The 24,221-nt window shown below is 38.5% G+C and overlaps 1 protein-coding gene across 1 annotated transcript; it reads right to left on the minus strand.

Annotated features, from left to right (window-relative positions):
* Positions 1–1,527: 1,527 nt before the first annotated feature.
* Positions 1,528–24,221, minus strand: MED1 (mediator complex subunit 1). The gene is made up of 17 exons (XM_090290580.1): positions 24,009–24,221; positions 21,477–21,583; positions 18,036–18,114; positions 15,876–15,930; positions 15,639–15,771; positions 14,900–14,928; positions 13,466–13,537; positions 12,375–12,449; positions 11,668–11,741; positions 11,220–11,309; positions 10,347–10,458; positions 9,705–9,829; positions 9,342–9,460; positions 8,061–8,262; positions 6,365–6,460; positions 6,142–6,247; positions 1,528–5,015 (listed from the first exon to the last, which is right to left on the minus strand). The coding sequence occupies exons 1-17, from the start codon at positions 24,031–24,033 to the stop codon at positions 1,784–1,786; spliced, it is 4,731 nt and encodes a 1,576-aa protein (XP_090146706.1). The 5' UTR covers positions 24,034–24,221; the 3' UTR covers positions 1,528–1,783.

The raw sequence follows: 24,221 nt of genomic DNA on the forward strand, positions 1-24,221 counted from the left end.
TGATATGGTAACCGATAACTTTTCTTGCTCCACTTTGCAATGTTTCGTTTCCTACTTCTTATTACCTTGGGACACAAAAGTGGCAGAGTTGTCAAGAGCTGATGACCAGAAAAGGGAAAACACTAGAGGAAATCAAACAGGAAAGAAAGCCAAAGCTGATTTTCCAACTCTCTGCTAACTCCAACCTGCAGAAAGAGCTGAATATAGAAATCTTCAATATCTGATGAAGTCACTCTATTTATCACAAACATAAACAAATTGATGACCTGGCTTTTTTGTTTTGTTTTAATCCAGAAGAGTTGTGCTGGGGACCGTGCCCCGTCCTGCTGATACAGATCCTGAATGGAATCATCAGGAATGGCACAGTGCAGGTGTCAAAATCAAATTAAGGCCGCAGAATTTTGAGAGGACCCTCCAAATACTGAGAACTTGTGTTGCACTCGAATGGTCTCCTGGATTTTTACATTTATGAGAAGGGCTTCTTATTGATGTCCCCCAGAATCCAGACTCAGACCTATTCCTCCGAAAAGGTCCAATTGTGTTGCTACACAGTAGCAAGGGTTTATCTTCATGCCCATTGAGCATTCCAGGCCCTACTTATTACTTCAAGTGAGCTTGAAATTGTTTTAAGTGAACTATGGCTGCAAATTTTTACTGTTTTATCTAAGGGAGCACATGAGTGATTAAAGTCTGGACTCCTCTTTGTGAAGAGAAAGGAGCCCAGCTCTCAGGAATGGCATCAGTTCTCCTACAAACAAAATGCTGGGGTGTGGACTTTTGGCACATTGTGGGAATAGGAGAACTATTAATTCTGCAATGGTTTTCATGCCACTGGGCCAGGGAGGCTGTCCCACATTAAACCTTACTGCATCTGAACACGTTAACATCCCAAAAAGCCAGCCCAGCTTTTTTGTAAAGGAAAAACAGACTAAATTACCTCCACAGGGAGGTAACTCCTAATATTCCTATGATGTTTGAATGCCATGTAAAACCTCCAAAAAAAAGAGAACCATTTTGGTTTTTCTCCTTAACATCAAAGTTGGGCTCTGATTTGCTTGGGCTTGATGCTATAGTACCAGCACAAGCTACAAGCTCCCTACAACCAAGTAAGCCTTGCTCTTTGTCCTCCAATTATTTTGAACCCCAAACCTCACAGAGTTAGAAAGAAATACTGTATAAAACAGATAAAGGGTTAAAATATTACAAATAAATAGCTAAAATTACTTTCCCTCCCCCAAACACTCCTAAGGAACAGACACCAAATATTACTTCAGTGTCCAAAATAACCAAAGTCCTTCACTTGTCCATGCCTCAAATGGACAACTACCCAAAGGTGAACAACCTTCATGCAAATGCATCAAGGAATGTATTGCTTTTTCACTCTCTGTCCAGCCCTTACATACATGCACTAAAATTGAGTTTAAAACATGGCCTAAAAATGGAAAAGGGGAGAAAAAAAAAATATATGAATTTTCCCACAAAACTGTTTCCCACCCTTCCCTCTCCCTATGCCCCTCCCACCCCCTCCCTTTCATAAGCAAGTATTTTAAGTTTTTTTTTTCTGGCAAAGGAACAGTGATTCTTAATCAAACCCTAGAATCAAACCTATGATCTCTCTAGTAGGATCTGGCCATGCCTTTCTAAATTCACCCAGCTTAGTGTCAAAGACATGCCACTTAACATTCTTAAACACAAAATTAGACCTGTCTGACTCACCCCTTATGGTGGTTTGCCTATAAACTTTAGTTTTTCTCTGGCTGTGTTGTCTTAAAAACTAAGATTCCTAATTGCCAATCAGAGCCACATCCATAAGATCATCATCTTCCTCCCCAATCATAAAGTCAGGGCTGAGCCTTGAGGGCCTGTCTGTAGATAAGATTGTGTTACTTGTCATAGACAAGGACTGGTCTGAAGAAATGGGTGATTTAGACCAACTCTCTGGCTTGATGCTATGAGATTTTTTCTTATCTCGGTCTTTGTCCCGATCCCGATCTTTGTCTTTTACTTTCTTCTTTTCTTTTTTGTGCTTCTTATGCTTCTCTGTGCTGTATTCTGGAAGTGGTCGGATGCCATCATCTGAGCTGGGACTGTTCTGATAAGATTTCTCTGCTATGGAGGAGCCTGACTCACTTTCACTGTCCAGATTCTGGGGAGTATATGCTGGTGACTTACTATGGCTGGGAGAGCCACGCTCATGCTTTGGAGTGGAACCACTGATGAGTGGAGAACCATAGTTTTTGGAAGAGGCCATCTGAGGCCTAAGCCCTTCTCCACTACTTTCCCCGGGTTTCTGCAAAGTGACTTTGGCTTTAATGCTAGGGGATCCCCCATCATGTTTGCTGATGATAATTTTTGCCACACCTGTGCTCCCCACATTTTTTGACTCTGAAGTCTTCTTAGATGAATCCACTGAGCCCCCCGAGGTGGAAACCTTTGATTTGTCTTTATCACTTTTCTCACGCTTGCCCTGGAACTCTCCTCCTGACATATTATGTTTGGAGGACACGGGATGGCTAGAAGAATTTGTGCTCGCCCCCATCTGGCCATCCATTGGGTCTTCACCTCCAGGGCCACTGGTAACAACCCCATGCTTAAGTTTATCTATGACAGCTGTTAAGGATGGCTTTTTATTTCTGCTGGGAGATTTCCCTTTGGAACTCCCATGCTGGTTCTGAGAGGATGAGATGGAAGAGCCACTTGAGGAAAAGGAAGATGATGATGATGTACAAGAATTAGATGATGGGGGAGTTTTTAATGAGCCTGAGGATCCTAACCCTGAAGATGACTTCATGCCAGTGCCTGAACCAGTTCCAGACATGTGAGAACCACCAGAACCTGAACTGATAGGGGACTTGGCTTTAGAGGATGGGGGAGTCCCAGGAACAGGCTTCATTGGAGAGGCAAGCTTATCAGAGCCTCCAGGTGGCCTTGAATGAGACGGGGATATGTTTGGTTTACTTAAAGGATTCATAAGTGATGATGGCTTTCCTTGAAGTTTCATCTTGGTACTGCTGGAACCACTGCTCAGTCCATGCTTGGTGATGGGAGAGGAGCCTGGCTTCCCACCAGACTGGGATGAATTTTTGGACTGGCTAGACCCAGAAGACCCTTGGCTAGAATATATACTGCTACTTAACTTGGAACTTGATGAACCTTCTGATTTACTGCTTTTCATCTTGCCTGAGTTGGAAGCAGAAGATGAGGAAGAAGAAGAATGGCTATGGTGGCTTTTGCTGCCTGAGGAAGACACAGAACCACTGCTGGCATACTGACTGTGAGAAGAGGGCTTGCCCACCATTACAGTTCCCTTAGGAATCTGAATAGTGATTTTAGGAATGGGAGGTGTGGCAACACCTGGGGGAGTCTGAGATCTTCCTGAACTGCCTGGAGATTTGGATCCACCTGTACTGGTAGGTGGGGTGAAAGGTCGGTTAGAAGAACTGTGAGACGGGGACTTTCCCTCAGTGTCTGCCTTCTTCCTCTTTGGAGGCTTATCTTTGCTTTTGCCATCATTAGAAGGGGTCCGACTGCGCTTCCCTGGTTTGCTATCTAATCCTGGCCCTGACAGACTACTATTACTTGTGCCATTGCCTTCCTTTACTCTCTTTTGAGTCTTGTCTTTCCCTAAGTCCCCAGTGGTCAGTAAAGGACTCTGGCTACCACTGTGATGCTCCAAAAGATCCGCAGAACCCAAAGCCTTACCAGCCACTGCTATAATACTGAAATCAACTGTATCAGCTTGGTTATTGCCTTTAAACTTAGTCTCCCCATTATCACCTCCAAGCATTGGCACCCCCAAAGTATTTAGTGTCTGAGATGCAAATCCTTTAAAATCATCATTATCTCCACTTTGGCTGCTTTCATCAAAGTATTCTTCTCCAAAACCACTTTGGCTCTGGCTGTTCAATAAATCAGGATTGAAATCTACTCCATCAGAAAAAAAATGATTGGTAGGAGAGTCACTACTGGGACTTCCAGCAGCATCTGCAATAAGGTCAGCTGGATCAGTGTATGGATTTTCATTATTATTGGTTTGAAAGACATCAGGGTCAAAGAGAGCACTCTGAGAATGCCCAGAGCTTGAAGAATCTCGAACAGGGGTGCCAATGGGTGGACAATCATCACTAGTGCTGGGAAGCTTAGAGGCTTCTTCTGCAATGTCTGAAAGGATATCAGTTACATCTGGGCCAATGCTGTCTGAACTGGATAGTCGGACCATCCTTTGAATACTGGGTTGGGGATGAGGTACTGGTTGTGGGTAAGTTGTTGGGGGAGTACTACACTGGCTTGGAGCTGGAGTGATGTGTGGTGTATCCAGTGTGTCAGCTGTCATGTTGACATCAAAGATAGGGTTTTGTGAGTCAACATCCATTGAAAATAGCTCCCTCTGAAAGTCATCTTCAGTCTGGTGCTTGGGTTTGTCAGGTAGTAATCTTGATGACTTCTTCTTCTTTGTCTTGTTGCTTCCCGAGCACATTTCCATCCGGGGTGAGCCGGAAGAGGAGTTCTGCCTTTCTAAAGGACTGCATCCATAAAGGGTTGAGAAATCCTGGGCAGGATTATCTTTAAGAAGGTTCATGAGCATCGGGTGGTTCTTGGTGTTGCCGGCCATCGAAGAAACAGGTGGCGGCGTGTGATGAGGAGGGGTCGGACTCGAGCCAATGGTAGACCCCCCGTTCCCTGTGATTTGCAACAAACTGGTAAGAATTGGGTTCTGAGACACCTTGCTGAAGTCCTCCCCATGGCCCACCGACTCATGCCGATCTTTGATGCTCATGCTCATATTAAACAAGGTGGTAATGGGACCCCCCGGAAAGGTGTTGGTTGGTGTAGTGGTACCACTCATTGGGTTGTTGCCTGTGGTCATGCCATACCCTGGGCTGCTAGCCGGGGGCAGGTTCTTTTTCACCATGTCTTCAACTGTCTCTGCAATGAGGGACAGTGCTGGTGTGTCGGCCTGAATGGTTTCAGCCTTCCTCCGAATAGCCCTCATCGTCACAGGGATGGACATACATCTGTTAAGATAAGATGAAAAAAACAAAGTTAACATTGCAGTAGCTGCTGAATAAAACCAATTTTTCATTAGGGAAAACAGGCTGTAATTTTGTCTGAGATTTAGATATGTCATCAGAGGTTTGCAGTAATGAAGTTTTCAAGTAAGGCAAATAACCCCACAGGCAGGAGCAGTTCTATGAAATGCCAGAGCTTTGGGTATTTATTCTAAAAAGAATCTGCACCAATAGGTAATTGTCAGCCTCTTTTGAAGCACCACCAATAATAAACTAACCATAAACAAAAATCCAAATAACTAGCTATTATAATGAACTAAAATAAAATTGGTAATAATTAACTCAGTAACAAAATACCCTCCTTTTGAAGCTTCACATGTGATTAACAGGATATAGATTTATCTTAATGAACCAGTAGAAAAATCTCTTGACCCATCAAGTTCTAAACCTTAATGGCTTAGATCACCCAAGAACTATACTGTGCAAAGTGCTACTAATGATATGAAACCTTGTTTATTTTAAAGCAAAGCACTTTTTATCTTATAAATTTATATTTATAAACCTATGTTTGAAAACATTTTGCTTTTGAGTGTGTCAGCAACCTTTCTTACAGGGCCAGTTAGTAACAGTTTAGGCTTTTGAAGATCATGTGGTTTCTGCCGAACTTTGCTGCCATCTTAGCTCAAAAGCAGCCATAGACTATATGTAAATAAATAGACATGGCTATGTTCCAATGAAATATTTACAAAACAGTCCACTAGTACCTGCTCAGAAAATATCTCACAATTACATATTAATGTTTCTGGAAAGCTAACTGGCTTAATTATCTTCCCACATACTGCCATTGACATGTTACATATGTTAAAAAATCACAGAGAGGATAAGTGAAAAAAAATCTACATGTTATTTTGGCTCTCTCCCTCCTATAAGAACCCTAATGCCAGACCTGAAGTACCTACCTTACTTTCTGTTACTCTCATAATATTTTAAAAACCAAAGCTCATATTGCTTTTGAATCCAAAAGCAGAGAAGGGGTGAATTCAAAGCAGTGACTAAATGCTTTCCTCCTAAATTTCCAATTCATTGTTATACACTTCTTACTGAGACTCTGATGGAAAAGGGCCAGTGCTACCTTTGAACAACTTTGGCAATGAAGTCATCTGTGCAGATGAGTGCATCTGACAGCCCCTTGTAGAGTTTACAGCTCACATGTGTGGAGTCCTGCACATCCATTACCACTGAAAGACAAAATATACAGGCGGTATTTGAGATATATTCAGCTTCTGACTCTTCAACAAGAGATAAAGGACCAAACTGCTGTCATGAGAGAGGTTGTAGCCGCCCGTACAACTCACCACACACCAGGGAGTCATTCACAGGATGTTGAAAAGATACACTGAACCGGGACTCTGAGAGGGGACACACTTCAAATTGGAGGAGCCCAGGAGAATCTAAAAGACAAAGAAAACATCATAAAATAATCAACCGAATATAAAACTTGAGACAAGTAAATAACAATCCCTAAGTATAAAGAATAAAAATGTTTCCCTTGGAAACTAAATCCTACACCTACTATATCATCCACAGATAATAGAAGGAATCTGCCAGTTTATGTTATAAATACTCCAAAACAAAAAAGTGACTAAATTTCAATTTTTTAAAATGAAGGCACTTTATCACTAAATTGTTAAAGACCTTGACAGATATAAACACCCTGCCTTAAAAGTGAATTCTGAATATAAATGTGGCCAAGAGGAGTTCCTCATTCTATTTGATAAGCAGACATCTAGAATAACTGCCTTAAACCCTGCTTTCTATCAGTGTTTGCAGCTGTTCACTGTGCAACCCATAATCTGGTGAGCAGGAATATAGGGCTACTATCTGAAACAATATACTTATGCCAAATACACACATATCTGTCATTGTATGTTCCTAAACCAAACATGCTAGCAGCCCAGAGATAATGATCACATACTTTCTTGGCAGAATGCATCTCTGTAGAACTAAAGTCATAACTAACTTACAAAAACTCATTTTTACATGCCCTGAAGCTATATTGGAGAATTCTCCTAGGATTCAAATATATGAAATATAAGGGCCATAAGCACACTTGTGTATGCTCTGTACATTTTCTCACTTCTGCCCTGGCTGGTGTGGCTCAGTGAATTGAGTGCCAGCCTACAAACCAAAGGGTCACCGGTTCAATTCCCAATCAGAGCACATGCCTGGGTGGCGGGCCAGGTCCCAGTTGGAGGCGCATGAGAGGCAACCACATATTGATGTTTCTCTCCCACTCTTTCTCCCTTCCTTCCCCTCTCTCTAAAAATAAATAAATAAAATCTTTTAAAATTTCTCATTTCTAAAGCAATTCTTATTCCCATAAAAAATGTCTCCTGATTTACCTTCCCTGTTTCTTCTTGCCTACCATTTGCACTGATATATCTCTATCAATGAAATGTTTTACAACTAAGGTAAAAAGTAACTATGGTCAACTAGAGCAGCCAAAATTCACACCAAAGCTTCTAATAGCAAACTGTGTTTGAAAAACAGCAGCGTTCCAGAATCCTGGGAGAGAAAGAAAAGGGCACAGGTTTCACCCCTTTTTAAACTATTCGATTAAGTTCTCCAAAGAATGGGGAGAGGAAATATACTCAGGACTAAAACCACTGTCCTAACAACCTAAAATTTAGATAGCAAGAAGTCCTCTCTCACAGCATCCCAAGTTCTATTTTATATTCTGTTGCAAGGTCCAAGCCCTTAGCTACCTAATTATATCACTGTATGCAGAGAAAGAGTACGTCTACTGCAACACCATCCCCCTCACCAAAAAACAAACAAACAAACGAACAAACCAGTGGTTTCCAAATGCCAATATATAGATTGATTCCATCAAATCATCTGTGGAGCTTAAAGTAGATTCCCAATACCTCCCACTGAGGTTCTAATTCAGTTCGTGTGCATGTGGAAAATAAATACCAGTATATGATGGGTCACCTAATTGAAGTTTGCAGTTCCAATTACCAGTAAGTATATCAAAAGGAAAGGGAGTACCTTCTTTCAAAATAGTTCTTTTGACACAGCTTCCAATTAGGGTATTATAGGCCACTTGGTGTCTGATAAGATTTAGGATAAGAGGAACCCGGCCAGGGTGCTGAAAGGTGATTTTGCTAAGAAGGGTTCCCTGAAGACTTCTGCCATCTGGAAGAGGGGCATCCTTGTTGAGGAAATAGCAGTGCTGCTGACCTGGAAGAGCCTAGGCAAAAACAAACAAACAAACAAACAAAAAGGAAATGAATACTACTCACCCACTGTACTCCAACCACAAACTATCCTAAAAAAAACCTATGCCTCAAAACTCAGCAGCAAATTCTTGGTGAATAATATAACTCCACTGTGAATTCTTTGGTCAGCTGGTGTTATAAATGCCAAATACTCACTTGGCTGAAAAGACTCTTTTTTTGTAAATATCCTACTAGTGGTTTCCTAATCTAGCTAACATAAAATTATCTCAGAGCCCTGGCTGGTGTGGCTCAGCGCATTGAGTGCTAGCCTGTGAACCGAAAGGTCACCAGTTCAATTCCCAGTCAGGGCACATGCCTGGGTGGCAGGCCAGCTCCCAGTTGGGGCCGCGCAAGAGGCAATCAGTCACTGTATCTCTCACACATTGATGTTTCTCTCCCATTCTTTTTCCCTCCCTTCCCCTCTCTCTAAAAATAAATAAATAAAATCTTTTAAAAATATATTACCAATATAATTACCAAATCAATATAAAAGAGTTTCCTGAACAATAAGGGAAAACCTTTATTTTTATAAAATACTCTACATATAATTATAATGCAGCCAGAATTTTGGAACTACTACTTTAGTCTACACTATCATCAAACATTCCAATAAACTCAAGTGCAGATGAGGTTTTAGAACCTTCTTTAATTTATTAATTCCAGCACTTTCTTCTCTGTATGTACTGCAAGGACCTTTCCCGATTACAAACTCATGGCACTTGAAGAAATTAAACAATAAGAATGCTTTAAAATAAATAAATAAACAATAAGAGTGCTTACCACCTACTTACAAGCTTGTAAAAACTCAGAATACCATTAAGAGACTTTCATCTGAAATTTTCAGTGAAATGTATGTTGTTTCCTAACTTAAAAGCTCATGTTATTTCTTCAGTATGTTCCAGAGATTTCTATAATTTTCTGCCTGACTAAGGAAATAGGATATCATCCAGCAGTCCAAAACTATGCTATCTGACCTCAGTAATTCTACAAAAGGAAGATTCTGATCTTGGGTCCAAACATAACCTACGACAGTCCATAGTGCCTTACTTACAGCATAAAACCGCATGTTGTGATTCAAAGGTATAGGGTCAGGGTCCTTTGACAGCTCAAATTGAGTGATCAATTCATAGAGGGGTACATAAGTTGGTTGAGTTTCAAACAATGGAATTCCTAGGGGGACAAAAGGATCAATATAATGATGACAATAAGATCAAAATGTTTAGTTTTGTTTTTCCTTCATAACTTGTATTTCATCCATTTATTCAAAAGGTACTTCAGTACAAAGCACCATGACATTTATAGCCATCCATACTTTTTTGAGGCCTTCGAGATCAAAAGAGGTCTAAGATAATCTAAATTTCAAGTTTGCTTTTCACATTTATAACAAGATTAGCTCCTGATGCTTAAAACTCACCTGTGCAGTTCTGAAGTTTCTGAACAAATGCTCTAGATACTGGTATTGGCTGGGGAAATTTCAAGAAGAAACAGGCAGGAAGATCAACACTGTTGGCACTGGTGATTGAGGAGAAGGAGGGGGTCCTTCAAACAAAAGTAGGGGAGGGTTGCATTTTGACTTGATATGAAAATAAAAATCTAAACACCCATTCTTAAGACATATATGTATTATATAACACATGCTCACAAAGCCTATCAAAACTTCCTCTTTGAACTTTCTTCCCCCAATTATAGAACATCCTATTTGTTAACCCTAAAATATTTAATCAAACATCTATTCTGAGGCATGTCCTCTAATTATCACTCCAACATAATTCCAAATCAACATAAGTCCCATGAGAAAAAACGGAGCAATCATTAAACCATAGAAATTTGCACAGTTCTCTCTCTCTCAGGACAGAGATTGTCTTTCTGTGAGCAAACATCAGAGAGGAACATTAAAATAGACATTGAAAAAAGAAATTAAATGAATAAAACAAAAAGCTAATCTCTAGAAAGTCAAGTGAGGGAAAAGCCAAGTGAAAGTAATAGTTGCTTCATACTGGGCTTGAAATTGAAAAAACAGATTTTGCTACTCTCAAATTAATTATATTTGACTTACCATTTGTTATCAACTGGATGTGACCCCATAATTAATGGTGCAATTGGGAGTTTATACATAGCAGATGTTCCTTCAATTGTGACTGATGCATTCATGCCCAAAGATCGAGGAACTGGGAAGAGAAAAGAGAGTATTCTCCAAAGTAACACATAAGGATCTTAACTTTAAAAAAAATACAAAACAGGCTAATTGAGCTAACTTCTGCATAACATGTCAGCCCTATTGTGTTTGTCAGGTACTTTAATACCTATATAACTTAGAAATGCTAGAAGTTTCCTTTCTAACCAGCCAGTATTTCTGTCTGTAAATAAAACAAAAAACAGAAAACAATACAGTCCAAGGAAAAAAATTTTTAAAGGGTCATTACTGTTATTTACTTTTTTCTCCAACTTCAGAATGTATTTAAATAGAATTATGATTATAGGATAATCAATGAATGACATTAAAAGGGCACCAAATGAGATATTAGGCCATTTCTCACTTGGTTTTAGTGTATTTAAGTGCAAATAGAAAATAACATCCATTATTGTAATTCTTTAGTAAGCTAATTTCTTCACCTTTACAGTAATGATTAAAGGAGGTTTTTTCCAAGTCTATGGTGGTTTATATCTTTTCGTTCACTCATTTACTTATTCAATAGCACTTATTAAGCTTTTATTAGGTGTGTATATGTACATATACATATGTAGATATGTATGCATGTGTGTGTGTGTATGTGTGTGTGACTATATCAGGTGCAAACTTTTGTAGGGATGGCAAACTCACTAGGGAGTAGCAAACCAGAAAGTGCAAGCAGGACTGGTCATTCATATTTTTAAAAATCCTTTTAAACACAGAACATAACTTTCAGTTGTTTTACAGTTAAAGTCTTACCATTATTCTCATGCAAAATGATGGGAGATGTAGTCTTATCATCCAGTAGGTCAGAAGGAGAGGCATAGTACTTTAAGTTCATTAAATGACCTATGAAAAAAAATTTATCACATCTTTATCAGGTAAAATACAAATAAAGAAAAACATTCCCATTTCTATAAACCTATATATAGGGAAATAGTTTCAAAGATATGAAGACTCATGCTCCAAAGCAGCCTATTAAATATGACAAAAGCATAAGTATGGATTCTAATGGCAACAATTTACTTCACAATTAAAAAAATAAAATTTAGGGAAGGCAGATATTAATATCTTAGAAATCATTAAAAATACATAAATGATTGGTGATTTTATCCATCTGCTTTTAGAAACCCAAGGTAAAATTGAAGTAATGACCCCTCAACTAATATTAGACACTTTTCTAAGTAAGCAAAATAGGACCACATACCCCCACTTCTTGGAGTGAGATAGCCAACACTTCCATGAAGAATCTTATCTAAGGGACCAGCGTTGGTTGCTTTCCTGCAAGACAGATGATCCATGTTTGCTTGTATTTAAACCCTGAAGAATACGTATTAGGGCACAATGCAAAAATGAGTTCAGCTCTTAAAAGACTTAATAGTAAAGACTCTGTCCTGTAATTGGGCATATAACAATTGTATTTCATCTTCAAAGTGAAGGGATTATTTCTATGTTACAGCAGTATATAAAGTGACAAACAAAAATTACTACTAGACTATTATTTATTAGATGGGAGGCCAGGTTTGTCAAGTCTTCAGATAAAACCTAGGGAATACCAACCAACAGCTTAGGGATACTGACACTCAGAAAATGGAATGCAATCATCATTTGAGAAATGAAAGGAAATGGAAAACATGTATAAGATAGGTAAAACACAGATGTATAATAATGTACATCTATTATATAGATATATACAGGGTGGGGGAAAAGTAGATTTACAGTTGTAAGTATGTGAAACACAGAGTTTATTCTTGTATTATTTATTAATTATTGTATTATGTTCCATACAAACTGTAAACCTACTTTTGCCCAACCCTGTATAACAGGACCCTAGTAATAACCCCCTGTATGAAAAACTTTAAGAACAAGTTACCCAGAAGGGTCATATAGACTTGACACCTTAGCCAGTCTTACCAATACATGACTGCCATTTTAGATAGATCCTGTTCTAAGGACTGAAGAGCCAAGTACATTTTAGTCTTCAGTTTGCTAAAAGTAGATGAAGAGAACAAGAGTTAAATAGTTAAAATATATACATACACACATAGACACAAACACTAATATAGAATGGCTAGAGTGCAAGTCTATATTGGGAGCAACTAAAATAGCCATTAAAAAAAAAACTTTTAAAATGTTTTTTTTAAATCCATAGTGCTCTTTCAAAGCGAATTTTTATCTCTAAAAGAGCCAAATAAATTAACATAATCCCAAGTAGCATAAAAGTAAAAATGACAAGCCAGTTTTACAAGTAATTTCTTTCAGCCCAGAAATCATATGTTGAAGACATCTCAAGGATTATAGTCTTCTTTTAGCATGATAACCCATTAACGCAGATACTGTTTATTTAAAATACTTTAAAAAAACATAGAGTGAGGTTGATCCAAGATGGTGGAGGAGTAAGTGGAAATTACACTAACCTCCTCCCAGGACCAATCTGAAATTACAACTTAATTGTGGAGAAATCATCTGGAATAACCAACTGAACACTAGCTGAGAGAAGTCTTATAAGAGAAAAGGCCACTTCATCACAATGTGACTGAATACAAGGATGCCAGCATGTTAAACTGAGCATGCCATTGTCTGGGGGGACGGCGAACTGACCTGGAGTCTGCAAGACCCTTCCGCATGTGGGAAGGCCACCCTCCCCTCCATACCCCCACTCTTATTAGGGATTTCTGGACCCAAGGATAGGTAGAATGATGACCATGTCCAGCTTGAAGCAACTAGAGGAGCACAAGACCTTCACCCATTGTCCTGTATAAGATTATAAAGAGTCTTAAGTCTGAGAGGGGGGAATTGTTACAGAGCAGAGGTACCCTCCGCCCCCCCCAAAATAAATTTAAAATGCTAATTACAAAAAACAAACATAGTTAGAGGCTGAGCTATAGATGGTCATTATCAGAAGTCACAAACGAGACAAGGCAGAAGACTTGGAAAATTTCTAAGCATAAAATAATTTATAGATATATACTGATTTTTCCAACAAAAGCAAAAAAAAAACTTACTTGTCTCCTGGAAGGTTATAAAGATTAACAAGACCCTTAAGGTGCTTAGAAAATTCCTCAAAATTTTTTTCCCTATAGAATTCAGGGAAGAGAGAGGGAGGAGAATAAAACATATAATTACTACTCAATCTTAACAGCAAAGTGCCAAAAATCATGGCTATATAAAACTGATTTTCATAATTTGCTCTATTCTTTTTACCCCCAGCTAGGTTTCTATAATCAATCAAAGGTAGCAAAAGAAAATGAAGTGTTTTCCTTTCTCTGCCCATTCTTCTGGAGAAGGTGCTAATAAGCAGTATAAAATATAGTCAAAAAGACCTGATCATATGTATATTGAACTGCTCCTAAGTAATGAGACTTGGTTTAAATAAATCACTTCCTTTTTCTCTTCATACATAACCAAGAAGACAAAATGTTGTGAGGATAAAAAAACTTCTGATTGGAGAGGAAATTGAGTAAATAAATTGAGAAGATAGAACACTTGTGAGTATATGGAAACACAAGAACAGTGAGGATAAATGAACACTAGAGAGACGGATGGATGACCTAGAGAAAAAAGGATGGGTACTATGGAGGCAAACTATGTATTCCAAAGGTTCTATGAGTAGATCTACCCCAGGGGGGGAAAAACAAACTAGTACTACCAACATAACTCAACAATTCTCTGTGTCTTTTTTCAAACTTAAAAAAAGAAATGTCTCTTGAAAGCTAAGTTGCTCTGACAATGGCCGATATTTGGTCAGGCATTTATTGAATACTTACTGCTACAAGTGCCATGAAGACAGTAAAAAGAAATAGGAGCAGCAGTAAAATATATTTCCTACCTTAAAATTACAATCTATATAAAGTGGCTAAAAATATCAAGTATAAAGGCTAATATTCTCCCTGAGGTTCTCACTTCCAAACATGCTCACAAGTTAACTTTAGAACACCACTGGTTCATAAGTTGGAGCACTCTCCTACTCCAGATTAGAACCAGAAATACTAGCTTGACGGACTAAGCCAATGTCCACCTTTCTCGACAAAGGTGGTAATACAGCTTTGCTAGAATTATTGATTAAATTAAATCATAGAAAGGTTATTTTTTTATGTTGCACTGCAATTTTTAAAAGCTGGTTCAAATTTAGTGCACATTAAACTGATCATTGATAAATCTCCAAGTAAAACTTAGTTCCTCACTAAGTGAACCCAGAGGCTGCCAGTTCGATTTCTGGTCAGGGCACATGACTGGCCTGGGGCCAGGTACCCGGTTGGGGGCATGTGAGAGGCAACAGATCGAATACATCAATGTTTCTCTCCCTCTCTTTCTTCCTTCCTTCCTTTTTCTCTAAAATAAAATAAACAAAATCTTAAAAATAATAATAATAATAAAATAAACCTAGCTATAAAGAACATCATTGTCTGCCAGTATCAGGGGATATATCATTTGCTTACCTTAGCTGCTGTACAAGCTCTGGACAGCTCTGAAATTAAAGAAATTATGTTAAAACATTAAACTACTTTAAGACCTTTGAAGACACAAAGAATTTTTCTCTTATTAGCTGCACATGCTTTATAACAAAAACATTAAAACTACAGAAGGTCCTTAATAACTAAGGTGTCAACAAACATCTTCTTCCTACGCAGTAAACCATGGGTTTGGGGCAAGAAATTAAAGATCAAAGTATATGAAATAGTTTATAAAAGGATCAAGTTTCAGTAACTTGTTTAAAATATTAGGACCTCTCTTTAATGCCATCCTTGGAATTCATATCCAATTGTCTGGTTACACACATTTTAAATTCATCTCTTTTACAGGACATTTTCAGAGACATCAGCTATATACAAGATTATCTGTCCATCTTGATTTTAAGTTCTTTGAGGAAAGGAACTTTGTTTTTCATTTCTAAATTCTCAGCACCTATTGTTCAACTGCAGCTCACATTTGTTTACATGAAATGGAAAGGGTTCCTCTGGTGTTTCCACTTGTCAAAGCTTTTGGATAATGTTAGAGATGGACCCATAGTACTCTAAATTCCATTCTATAGCTACTGATGTTATAACCCATCACATCACCTCTACAGTGGCTCATGAAAAATCTAAACCAAGCTGTTTCAAACCCCAACGATTAATTTTAAAATTAATGTCTCTAAGTAAACCCCACAGATTCCAGTGAAATATGGACAACACATACCACAGGATTCTCCCCATGGTGAGCCACTTTTACATCACAAAGCTGTCCTGCAGGATCTAACTGCACTTCCACATAGAACATATCTGACGTGATGTAACATTCAGTGCCACTGGCACTGAGATGAGAGCCCAGTCTAGCAGGAACAAATCAAAACAAAAATTAATAGAAGACACATAAATAAAGCCACCCAAAGTCAACACTAAGTTAAACATTTCTGCCTACAGATATTCTACTTACCCATTCTGTCTTGCTATAGATTCCAAACGGTCAGTCATTGCTGGTAAAGATGTTACTATGAAAGGGTGAAAAAGGAAATCATGAAGGATGCTCCAAATAAAATTGTATTCTTCAAAGACAGAAACATCCTGAGGAGTATATCCATCCTTTCAAAGTGATAAACGCATTCAATAGTTCAAATGCTTGTAATTTGCACAAAGGTCACTGGGTAAGGGTTAGCTGTGGCCTACGCAGTAATAAGGATAAAAAAAAAATCTATTTGAAAAACTATTGGATCTTTCTCCCCTCCCTTTTTCATTACTCATTTGGGACAAGTTATCTTTAATTTAAAGACATAGTTGTTTACTAATGCTTGAATAAGAGTAATATCAAAACCAACATAAAAACAGGCGCTCTCCCTCTTGGGAGCACATCCACACCCTTCTTCCCTCTCAGGCATGCATCTCCTAAATTCTTACAGTCCCCAAGAAACTTGCAACCCGGGGAGCAATGGACAGCAGCAGCTTGTTCCGGGCTTACCCCCTAAACCTGTCTCTAAGTCCCCCTTTTCTCTGGCTTTCCAGTGAGCCAAAGCACAGCCCCCCCCACCTAGGTTCTCTCCTGTTGCTTCTTCTGTCCTAAGCCCTTCTTTGTTTCACTGTCCCAAGCTTTAATAAACATATGCTCAAAATTTAAAAAACAAACCCATAAAAACAAATATTCAAGATACTCAAGTGTTTAAGTGGCTTTATTTGCAACAGCCAAAATGTAGAAATAACCCATGTGTCCATCAATGGATGAATAAGCAAAATGTGTTCTTTACATACAATAAAATATTCAACTTTCCTAAAAAGGAAGAAAATTCTGAGACATGCAAAAAAAAATGGATGAACCTTGAAGACACTTGGCTAAGTGAAATAAGCCAGTCACAAAAGGACAAATACTTTGTGATCTCACTTTAAGTAGTCAAATTCTTAAAGTAGTCAAAATCTTACAGACAGAAAATAGAACAGTGGTTCTCAGGAGCTGGAAAGAAGGGGAAATGAGAAGTTATTGTTTAATGGATACAGAGTTTCAATTTAGGAAGATGAAAAAGTTCTGGAGATGCCCTGACTAAGTGTGGCTCTGTAGGCTGGATGTCATCCCACAAAGCAAAAGGTTGCTAGTTCAATTCCCAGTCAGGGTGCATGCCTGAATTACAGGTTCAGTCCCTGGTTGGTATTAATAGGAGAAGCAACCAACTGATGTTTCTCTCCCTCTTTCTCCCTCCCCTCCCCACTCTCTAAAAATAAGTAAATAATAAAAAGTTCTGGAGATGGATGGTGACGGCTTCACAACAATATGAATGTACTTAATGCCAATGAACTGTACATTTATAAACGGTTAAAATGGTAAATTTTATGTTATGTATGTTTTACCACAATTAAAAGAACAATATTCCCCCTGATCGGTGTGGCTCAATTGGTTGAAGCGTTGTCCCATGGACCAAGAGGTCACAGGTTCGATTTCCCGATCAGGGCACACACCTAGGTTGCAGGTATGATCCCCAGTCAGGGTGCACATAAGAATGCAACCGAGCAATGTTTCTGTCTAACATCGATGTTTCTATTTCTTTCCTTCCTTTCCTTTCTCTTTCCTAGGTTCTTCCTTTCCTTCCTTCCTTCCTCTCTCTCTCCCTCCCTCCCCTTTTCTTCCTCTCTCTCTGAAAGCAATGAAAAAAATGTCCTTGGGTGAGGATTTTTTTAAAAAATATTCAACTGAATAAGGTTCATTTGGGATGCATCTGAATAAAATCTTTTTTTACTTTCATTTCTTCTCAAAAATAGAAGAGGTAATTCTAAATCAAGCTCATGATATAAATTTTGTTTGCTTTCCTGAAAACACTGTCCATAAACATAGTAAAAACCTTTTAACATTAAAATGTGCATATTCTTATTGAGAACTGATTGAAGAAAACATGTAAAGGAAAAAAAAAACTTTCTCCTCCTATCTAGAGTTATGCTTCATCAGTTATCTTTGGAGTCAGGTAAGAGCTCATCTCAATTCCATAATGAATGTAAAACCAACACCTAGCATAGAAAGTTGACGTATCTCAATTCATATTTCTAGTGTAAGTGTAAAATAATCTTTCTTAAACAGGGTATTTTAAGAAATCAACATATTTCAAAGATTATTACAAACCTTTGAGAGCTTTCTGCAATGTCTCCAAACAGCTGACCAAATGTTGATGCCCTCCAGAACTCATCACAACCCTCTTCTCCTGTATTAAGTGGGAAAAAAATTGAGGTAAAAAGTTAACCAAGCCAACAGTGTTCAGATAAACATATACATTATCCCAGTAGCAAAACTTCAGGATAGTCTATGGACTATATCCTATAGTCTATGTACTCCATATTCTCTCTATATTTTTGATACATCTATAAACATTCTTTTAATACACTCTTAACTGTTACTCTGTCCATCCAGCCAAAGGAGAAAAGTTCATATAATACATTGATACATCCATATCCACATCCATGAAGGTAGGAAAGGTATTCCAGATCTAAAATCAGATAACCCTCAGGGAGGGTGGGGAACTAGGAAAAATCAAAATGTAGCAAATGAGATCAGCCTCCTTTACAGGTAACTACATGCCAAGATTTACTTAGTTAAATGGAGTAGCTCACAGATCTGGCAATCCCAAATCTAACCAGATGATTTGCATGTAATCTAAGAAACACGACAACACCATAGTCAAAGTAGATTAACTCTAAGAAACAGATTATGTCATCCAGAAAAGGGATTCCCAAAGAGCAAAAAAATATTGTCAGTTTTTCTGACCCTATCCAGGGAAGAAGCTTTTCTCTGCACAACATTCCAATCCCCAGAAATGTGGACAGTTTTATAATACAAGGACAGTTTTTTCAGGTTTTCCCATGCCCTAAATCATTCTCTCTTCATTCTAATTCCAACCTTACAAAACAAGCATCTGATTAATTAACAATCTGGCTTCCTTTGTACCCTGAATAGACAGGGGAGTGCTCTGGACAATGACTACCAATATTTTGGAAACTGAAAAGACAGACCCTCTGTTTTAAATAAATAAACTGGCATTCTGATTTACATGTTAATCTACCGAGATATGTTAATATGTCAGTTGTTGAAAACAATTCAAAGTCTTGATATACCAATAAAATTATGTTTCTGAATCTGCAAAAATGAAAAGTAGACAATGCAAGTTATGGTGAATACACCAAGGCAGTGGTACCCAAAAAAACAGTTCTTAGTAGCCACCTAAAATTCCTCTATGTCATGATGTCTAATGACAGTATCAATTACACAGAACATATTTCAAACTAGAATATGGTTGCCTTATAGTATAAAAACAACCTCTGAATTCCCAGACTGTAAAAATTGCCATTCTTTTATTTAAAACATTTTTAATACCTTTTACATACATAACTCTGATCCAGAAGATGCATGTACATTTGTAGAATTTACAGGTACAGAAATATTTTAGCAATGCGACACTTCAATATCTTTTATCTGATTTGATCCCTACAACAGACCTACAGCAGGTCCTTGAATAACTTTGTCTCATAACGTTGATGAGAAAACAAAAATTGATGCCTGGCTGGGGCCACTGTCTGTGTGAAGTTTACACACTCTACCCATGTCTACAGGGGTTTTCTCTGGGTAGTCCAGTTTTCTTCAGTGTCCCAAAGACATGCACATTAGATTAACTGCCATGTCTAAACTGTCCCAATCTGAGTGAGTTTGAGTGTATGTGTGAGTGTACCCATAATAGAATGACATAATGCCCACAGTGGGTTCCTACCTTGTACCCTGAGCTGCCAGAATAGGCTCTGGCCACCCAAGACCCTGAAATGGAATAAGCAGATTGGAAAATAATTATCTTACCTGTTTTTGTTAATATTTCTTAAATGTATGTATAGCTCACAGGTGTTTAATATTAGAAGTATTTTGTGTCTTTATTTAGAAGTTTGGTGATGGTTTTGTGACCAGAACTATGCCCTAGGAACTTAACTCTTGTGTATATCAATTAGCCTATGATAATACTGGTTTTGCTATATGTCATTTCACTTAAAGCTAGGATTTCCAAGTACCAACATTAAGTAAGCTCTTAATGTGTGGGGAAAAGCAAAATGGTATTGTATGCCTCTACTTTCCAAATGAGAAAACTGAAACTCAGAGACATTAAATAGTTTGTCCAAGGTCATATAAGTAGTAAGTACTGGCATCAAGCCTAAAATACAGGTCTTTTTTTTTTTTTTTTAATTGATTTTAGAGAAAGAGAGGAGGTACGGGTGGGGGAAGAAAGAAACATCAGTTTGTTGTTCCACTTATTTATGTGTTAATTGCTTCTTGTATGTGCCCTGACCGGGGATCAAACCCACAGCCTTGGTGTAGTGGGATGACACTCTAACCAAAAGAGCTAACCAGCCAGGGCAAAAATACAGGTCATTTGACAGCAAAATCAGTTTTTTGACTAGTGCTATACTATGATCATTTTAGACATTAATAAATCTACTAAACTGAACTTACTCTGGACCGAAGTAAGATTTGGTGGGGAGGAGAGGGTACTTTAACTGAAGTAAAATATATACACAGAAAAGTACACAAATCTGAAGAGATCCATGAATTACCACAAAGTAAACACACCATGTAATTATTGCTCAGGTGAACTCATAGAAATTTTCTTACATCACCTGACTACCACTGGAATGACATAGATGAACACTTAACATCCAGCTCCCCACCCTCCCTGTCTTCCATTTAACTAAGGGCTTGGCATACTGGTGAATGACTCAGGAAGGAGTAGTAGTACTGTAGAAAAAAAGGTTGATGGAGTGAACAGGTAAATTAAGAATTAATTGCAACCCTGGCTGGTGTGGCTCAGTGCCGGTTTGATTCTTGGTCAGTGGAGGCCAGGTCCCCAGTTGTGGGTGTACGAGAGGAAACTGATCACATTTCTCTCCCTTTCTCCCCGCCCCCCCCATTTCTAAAAATAAATAAAATCTTTTAAAAAAAAATGAATTGCAAACTCAACTCCCAGTATAGGTACCATGAAAGTGCTACTACCACATTAGTTACAAGCAGTTTGACAGGAAGTGAAGAATGTCTCTAACCCAGGCTATCATGCGTGTCTCTTATTGGTGTATTTCTTAGCACCTTTGCCTAAAGTACCCCAGTGTACTATAACTCAGGATTAACACAATTTTAAAAATATATCTCCTTCTGGGTACATTCTTAAAACACGTGAGTACATGTTGGCTATCAACTTTATGATAAATAAAATCTAAAGACAGCCCTGGCTGGTGTGGCTCAGTGGACTGAGCACCTGCCTAGGAACCAAAAGGTCACTGGTTCAATTCCCGGTCAGGGCACATGCCTGGGTTGCCAGTTGAGAGCCTGCCAGAGGCAGCAGATTGATGTATCTCTCATACGTCAATATTTCTCTCCCTTTCTTTCTCCCTCCCTTCCCCTCTCTCTAAAAATAAATAAAATCTTTACAAAAACAAGAACAACACTAAAGACACATTATAATAGCTAGTTTGGAAAATTCAACACTAGGAGCTTTGTTTATTAAGTAATTATCAAAGCACACACCACAGTCCTCACCATGACTTGTCGCACAAGCTTAATGGTTTCACTCCAAGGTCTATTTTGGTTAAATTTTGCATGGAGCCGTTCCAAGAGAGAACTCATCTTATTCAGCTTTTCTGACTCTACAATATAAATCAGAAGACATCATTAGAAACTCTTCTTTCAAGACCTTACAGTTTTTCTTGCCAACAACCACCCCCCACCCCATACATCATCCTGGTAAGAACTCAGTTAAAATATTTTTCAATATCATTTACTTCAAAACATATAAAGAATTTATTTTTAATGACAAGATGACACACAAATTATGGGTCTAATCTAATGAACACCACAGAACAGGACTGCTTTCTATTTAAACTTTTAATGAGAACCAAAAAAAGAACCATTTCTAATCATGTTTCAGAATCAGGACTACAATTTAGTGATAAAATCATTTCATGATATGTATGAAATCCCTTGATAATATATGTAGAACATACACTTGAACATGGCCTTACTATGGTTAGTTGGTTTTCAATGTGAAATATACTTTCTTAATCTTCTTATATAATTTTAAGAGATCAATTTGTAAGTATTATCAAGAGAACAGGCTTTATTTGTCATTCAGATTTCTCCTCTTTGAATCCAAACTAAAACTATATAGACAGAGAAGATGTCAATATCTAAAGGATGAGTTTCCAGTAGCGGTAATTGAAAGATAGAAAAGACTGGCTCCTAAACTAGTATAATACGTGAATGAACTTCCTCTGCCCTTACACCCTCCTCCTCTAATTCTTATACTGCTTAGTATCAGCAAGGACTTGTGTGAGAGACCACCAACAATGCAAAAACATAATATCCCTGAGATGCCATCTGTGAAAGGATGTGAATAAGTTAAACCAGAAATAACCATCACACAAAGCAAAATGAGATATGCTCTTAAAAACAAAGATATAGCGTACTCTCTCTCTGGGGAGACTTTCCCTTCCCCCTCTTCTTCCCTTCAGGTGCGTTACCTTTGCCTTTCCCTCTCCTAAGCTCCAAGGGCCCTTCTTTTGCTTCTGGAACTTGTCTCCTCAGCCTAGCACCCCAGCTGGCTGACATCTACTACATCTGTAACTTCCTAAATAAACTTTATCTTATTAAAAATAAACAAAAAGCGGAGATACATTACTTGATATTCAAAGGTGTAAAAGTTAATTGCAGGAATGTTACAGAAAAAAGTGTCATTGAAAAGTAAGCCCTGGCTGGTGTGGCTCAGTGGCCTGAGTACTGACCTGTGAACCCAAAGGTAGCTGGTTCAATTCCCAGTCAGGGCATATGCCTGGGTTGCCGACCAGGTTCCCCAGTTAGGGGCATGTGAGAGGCAACCGACTGATATTTCCCACACATCAATGTTTCTCTACCTCTCTTTCTCCCTCCCTTCACCTCTCTCTAAAAATAAATAAACAAAATCTTCAAAAATAAAAGAAAGGAAAAAATAGAACAACAGCATTCAGACTTGAAGCAGTGACATCTAAATAAAGATACAAACTCCCTCCAATGCCCTCATCTTCTGGATAATTGGTTCTGGGGCTATTTCAGCCAGTTTATAATTCCGGACACATTTCTGGGAATTCTCACTTTCAAGACTCATTCAATGAAGCACTATTTTATGTGCAGGGGGATAGGCAGTGAGAAAACTAAACAAAATTCCTGCCTCATTTTACATTTGTCATTCCTCTGCACCCAAGGAGTAAACCTTTCTTCTCTACTTCAAAACATACGCCCTTTCTTTTCCTTGAGAAGCCTGATGATAAATATCTTTATATGAATGCTCAAATCAAACATTTTTTGAGCAACTATTCATGTCCCAGGGACTATACAATGATGAGTAAGGCAAGGTCCCTGATCTACAAAGTTCATAATAAAGTGGAAAAAACAAGTAAAAAATAATAGTCAGCTGTATAGTAATAGAACTATGTCGAAAATACTAAGAAAGCATTTAAACTGGAGAGTAGAACTTTAGAGATTCAAAGTAAGTTTCCACAGAAAAGTTGTTTTTCAGTTCTTAGTCCAGTCACAGAAAGGATGAAAATTAAACGCATTTTTAAAAATATACAAGATCTGAACACGTGATGTTCTCGGGAACTGCTAACTTTTAATATCATAAGAACCTAATCATTTTACTCACGCCAAAACATCCTCCAGTACTTTGATACACCGCTCTGTATTACTGTTCTTATGTCATTATTCAGAGCTCTCCTCTGGGACGAAGTGTAAGGTTTTAGATTCACTTGTCTGGTCTTCCATAATTTTAGGATAAAATGCTCTGAGGCCCAATAATTGCCCTATCTGAGTAGGAAACCTTCACAGAAGTTGGGAGTCCCCCAACTCCCCAAAGTCGGAGTTTTCTCCACCACCGAGGAACGCACAATCAGGTGCCTAAAACTCACACAAATCCCTCCTCCTGGACTCTACGCCCTCGTGAGCGTGGCCTACGCGAAGGCATCGGACCCCCAGCTCCTCTCACAGATTGGTTCCCCCGAGCTGTGTCGCGCCCCCCTGCTTTTCCCTTCAGTTACTCACCCTCTGTTTCCCCCTGAGCCTTCATCCTGACAGTGGGGAAGGCCTAAGTCCTACACTAGAGGATAAGCCGTCCCGCACCACTAACGGGGGAATCAACTTAGTTCGGGCTCCCAGGACGCAGGGCACCAGCACTCCCCACTCTTCCCGGGAAGGCTCAGTCTGAAGTCCCTGGCGGCAAGAAGAGAAGGGTGCTCGCGGCCGCCGCCATCTTCC

This window comes from Furipterus horrens, unplaced genomic scaffold (assembly GCF_987537825.1).
Source record: "Furipterus horrens unplaced genomic scaffold, mFurHor1.1.pri manual_scaffold_11, whole genome shotgun sequence".
Classification (NCBI taxonomy): Eukaryota; Metazoa; Chordata; class Mammalia; order Chiroptera; family Furipteridae; genus Furipterus; species Furipterus horrens.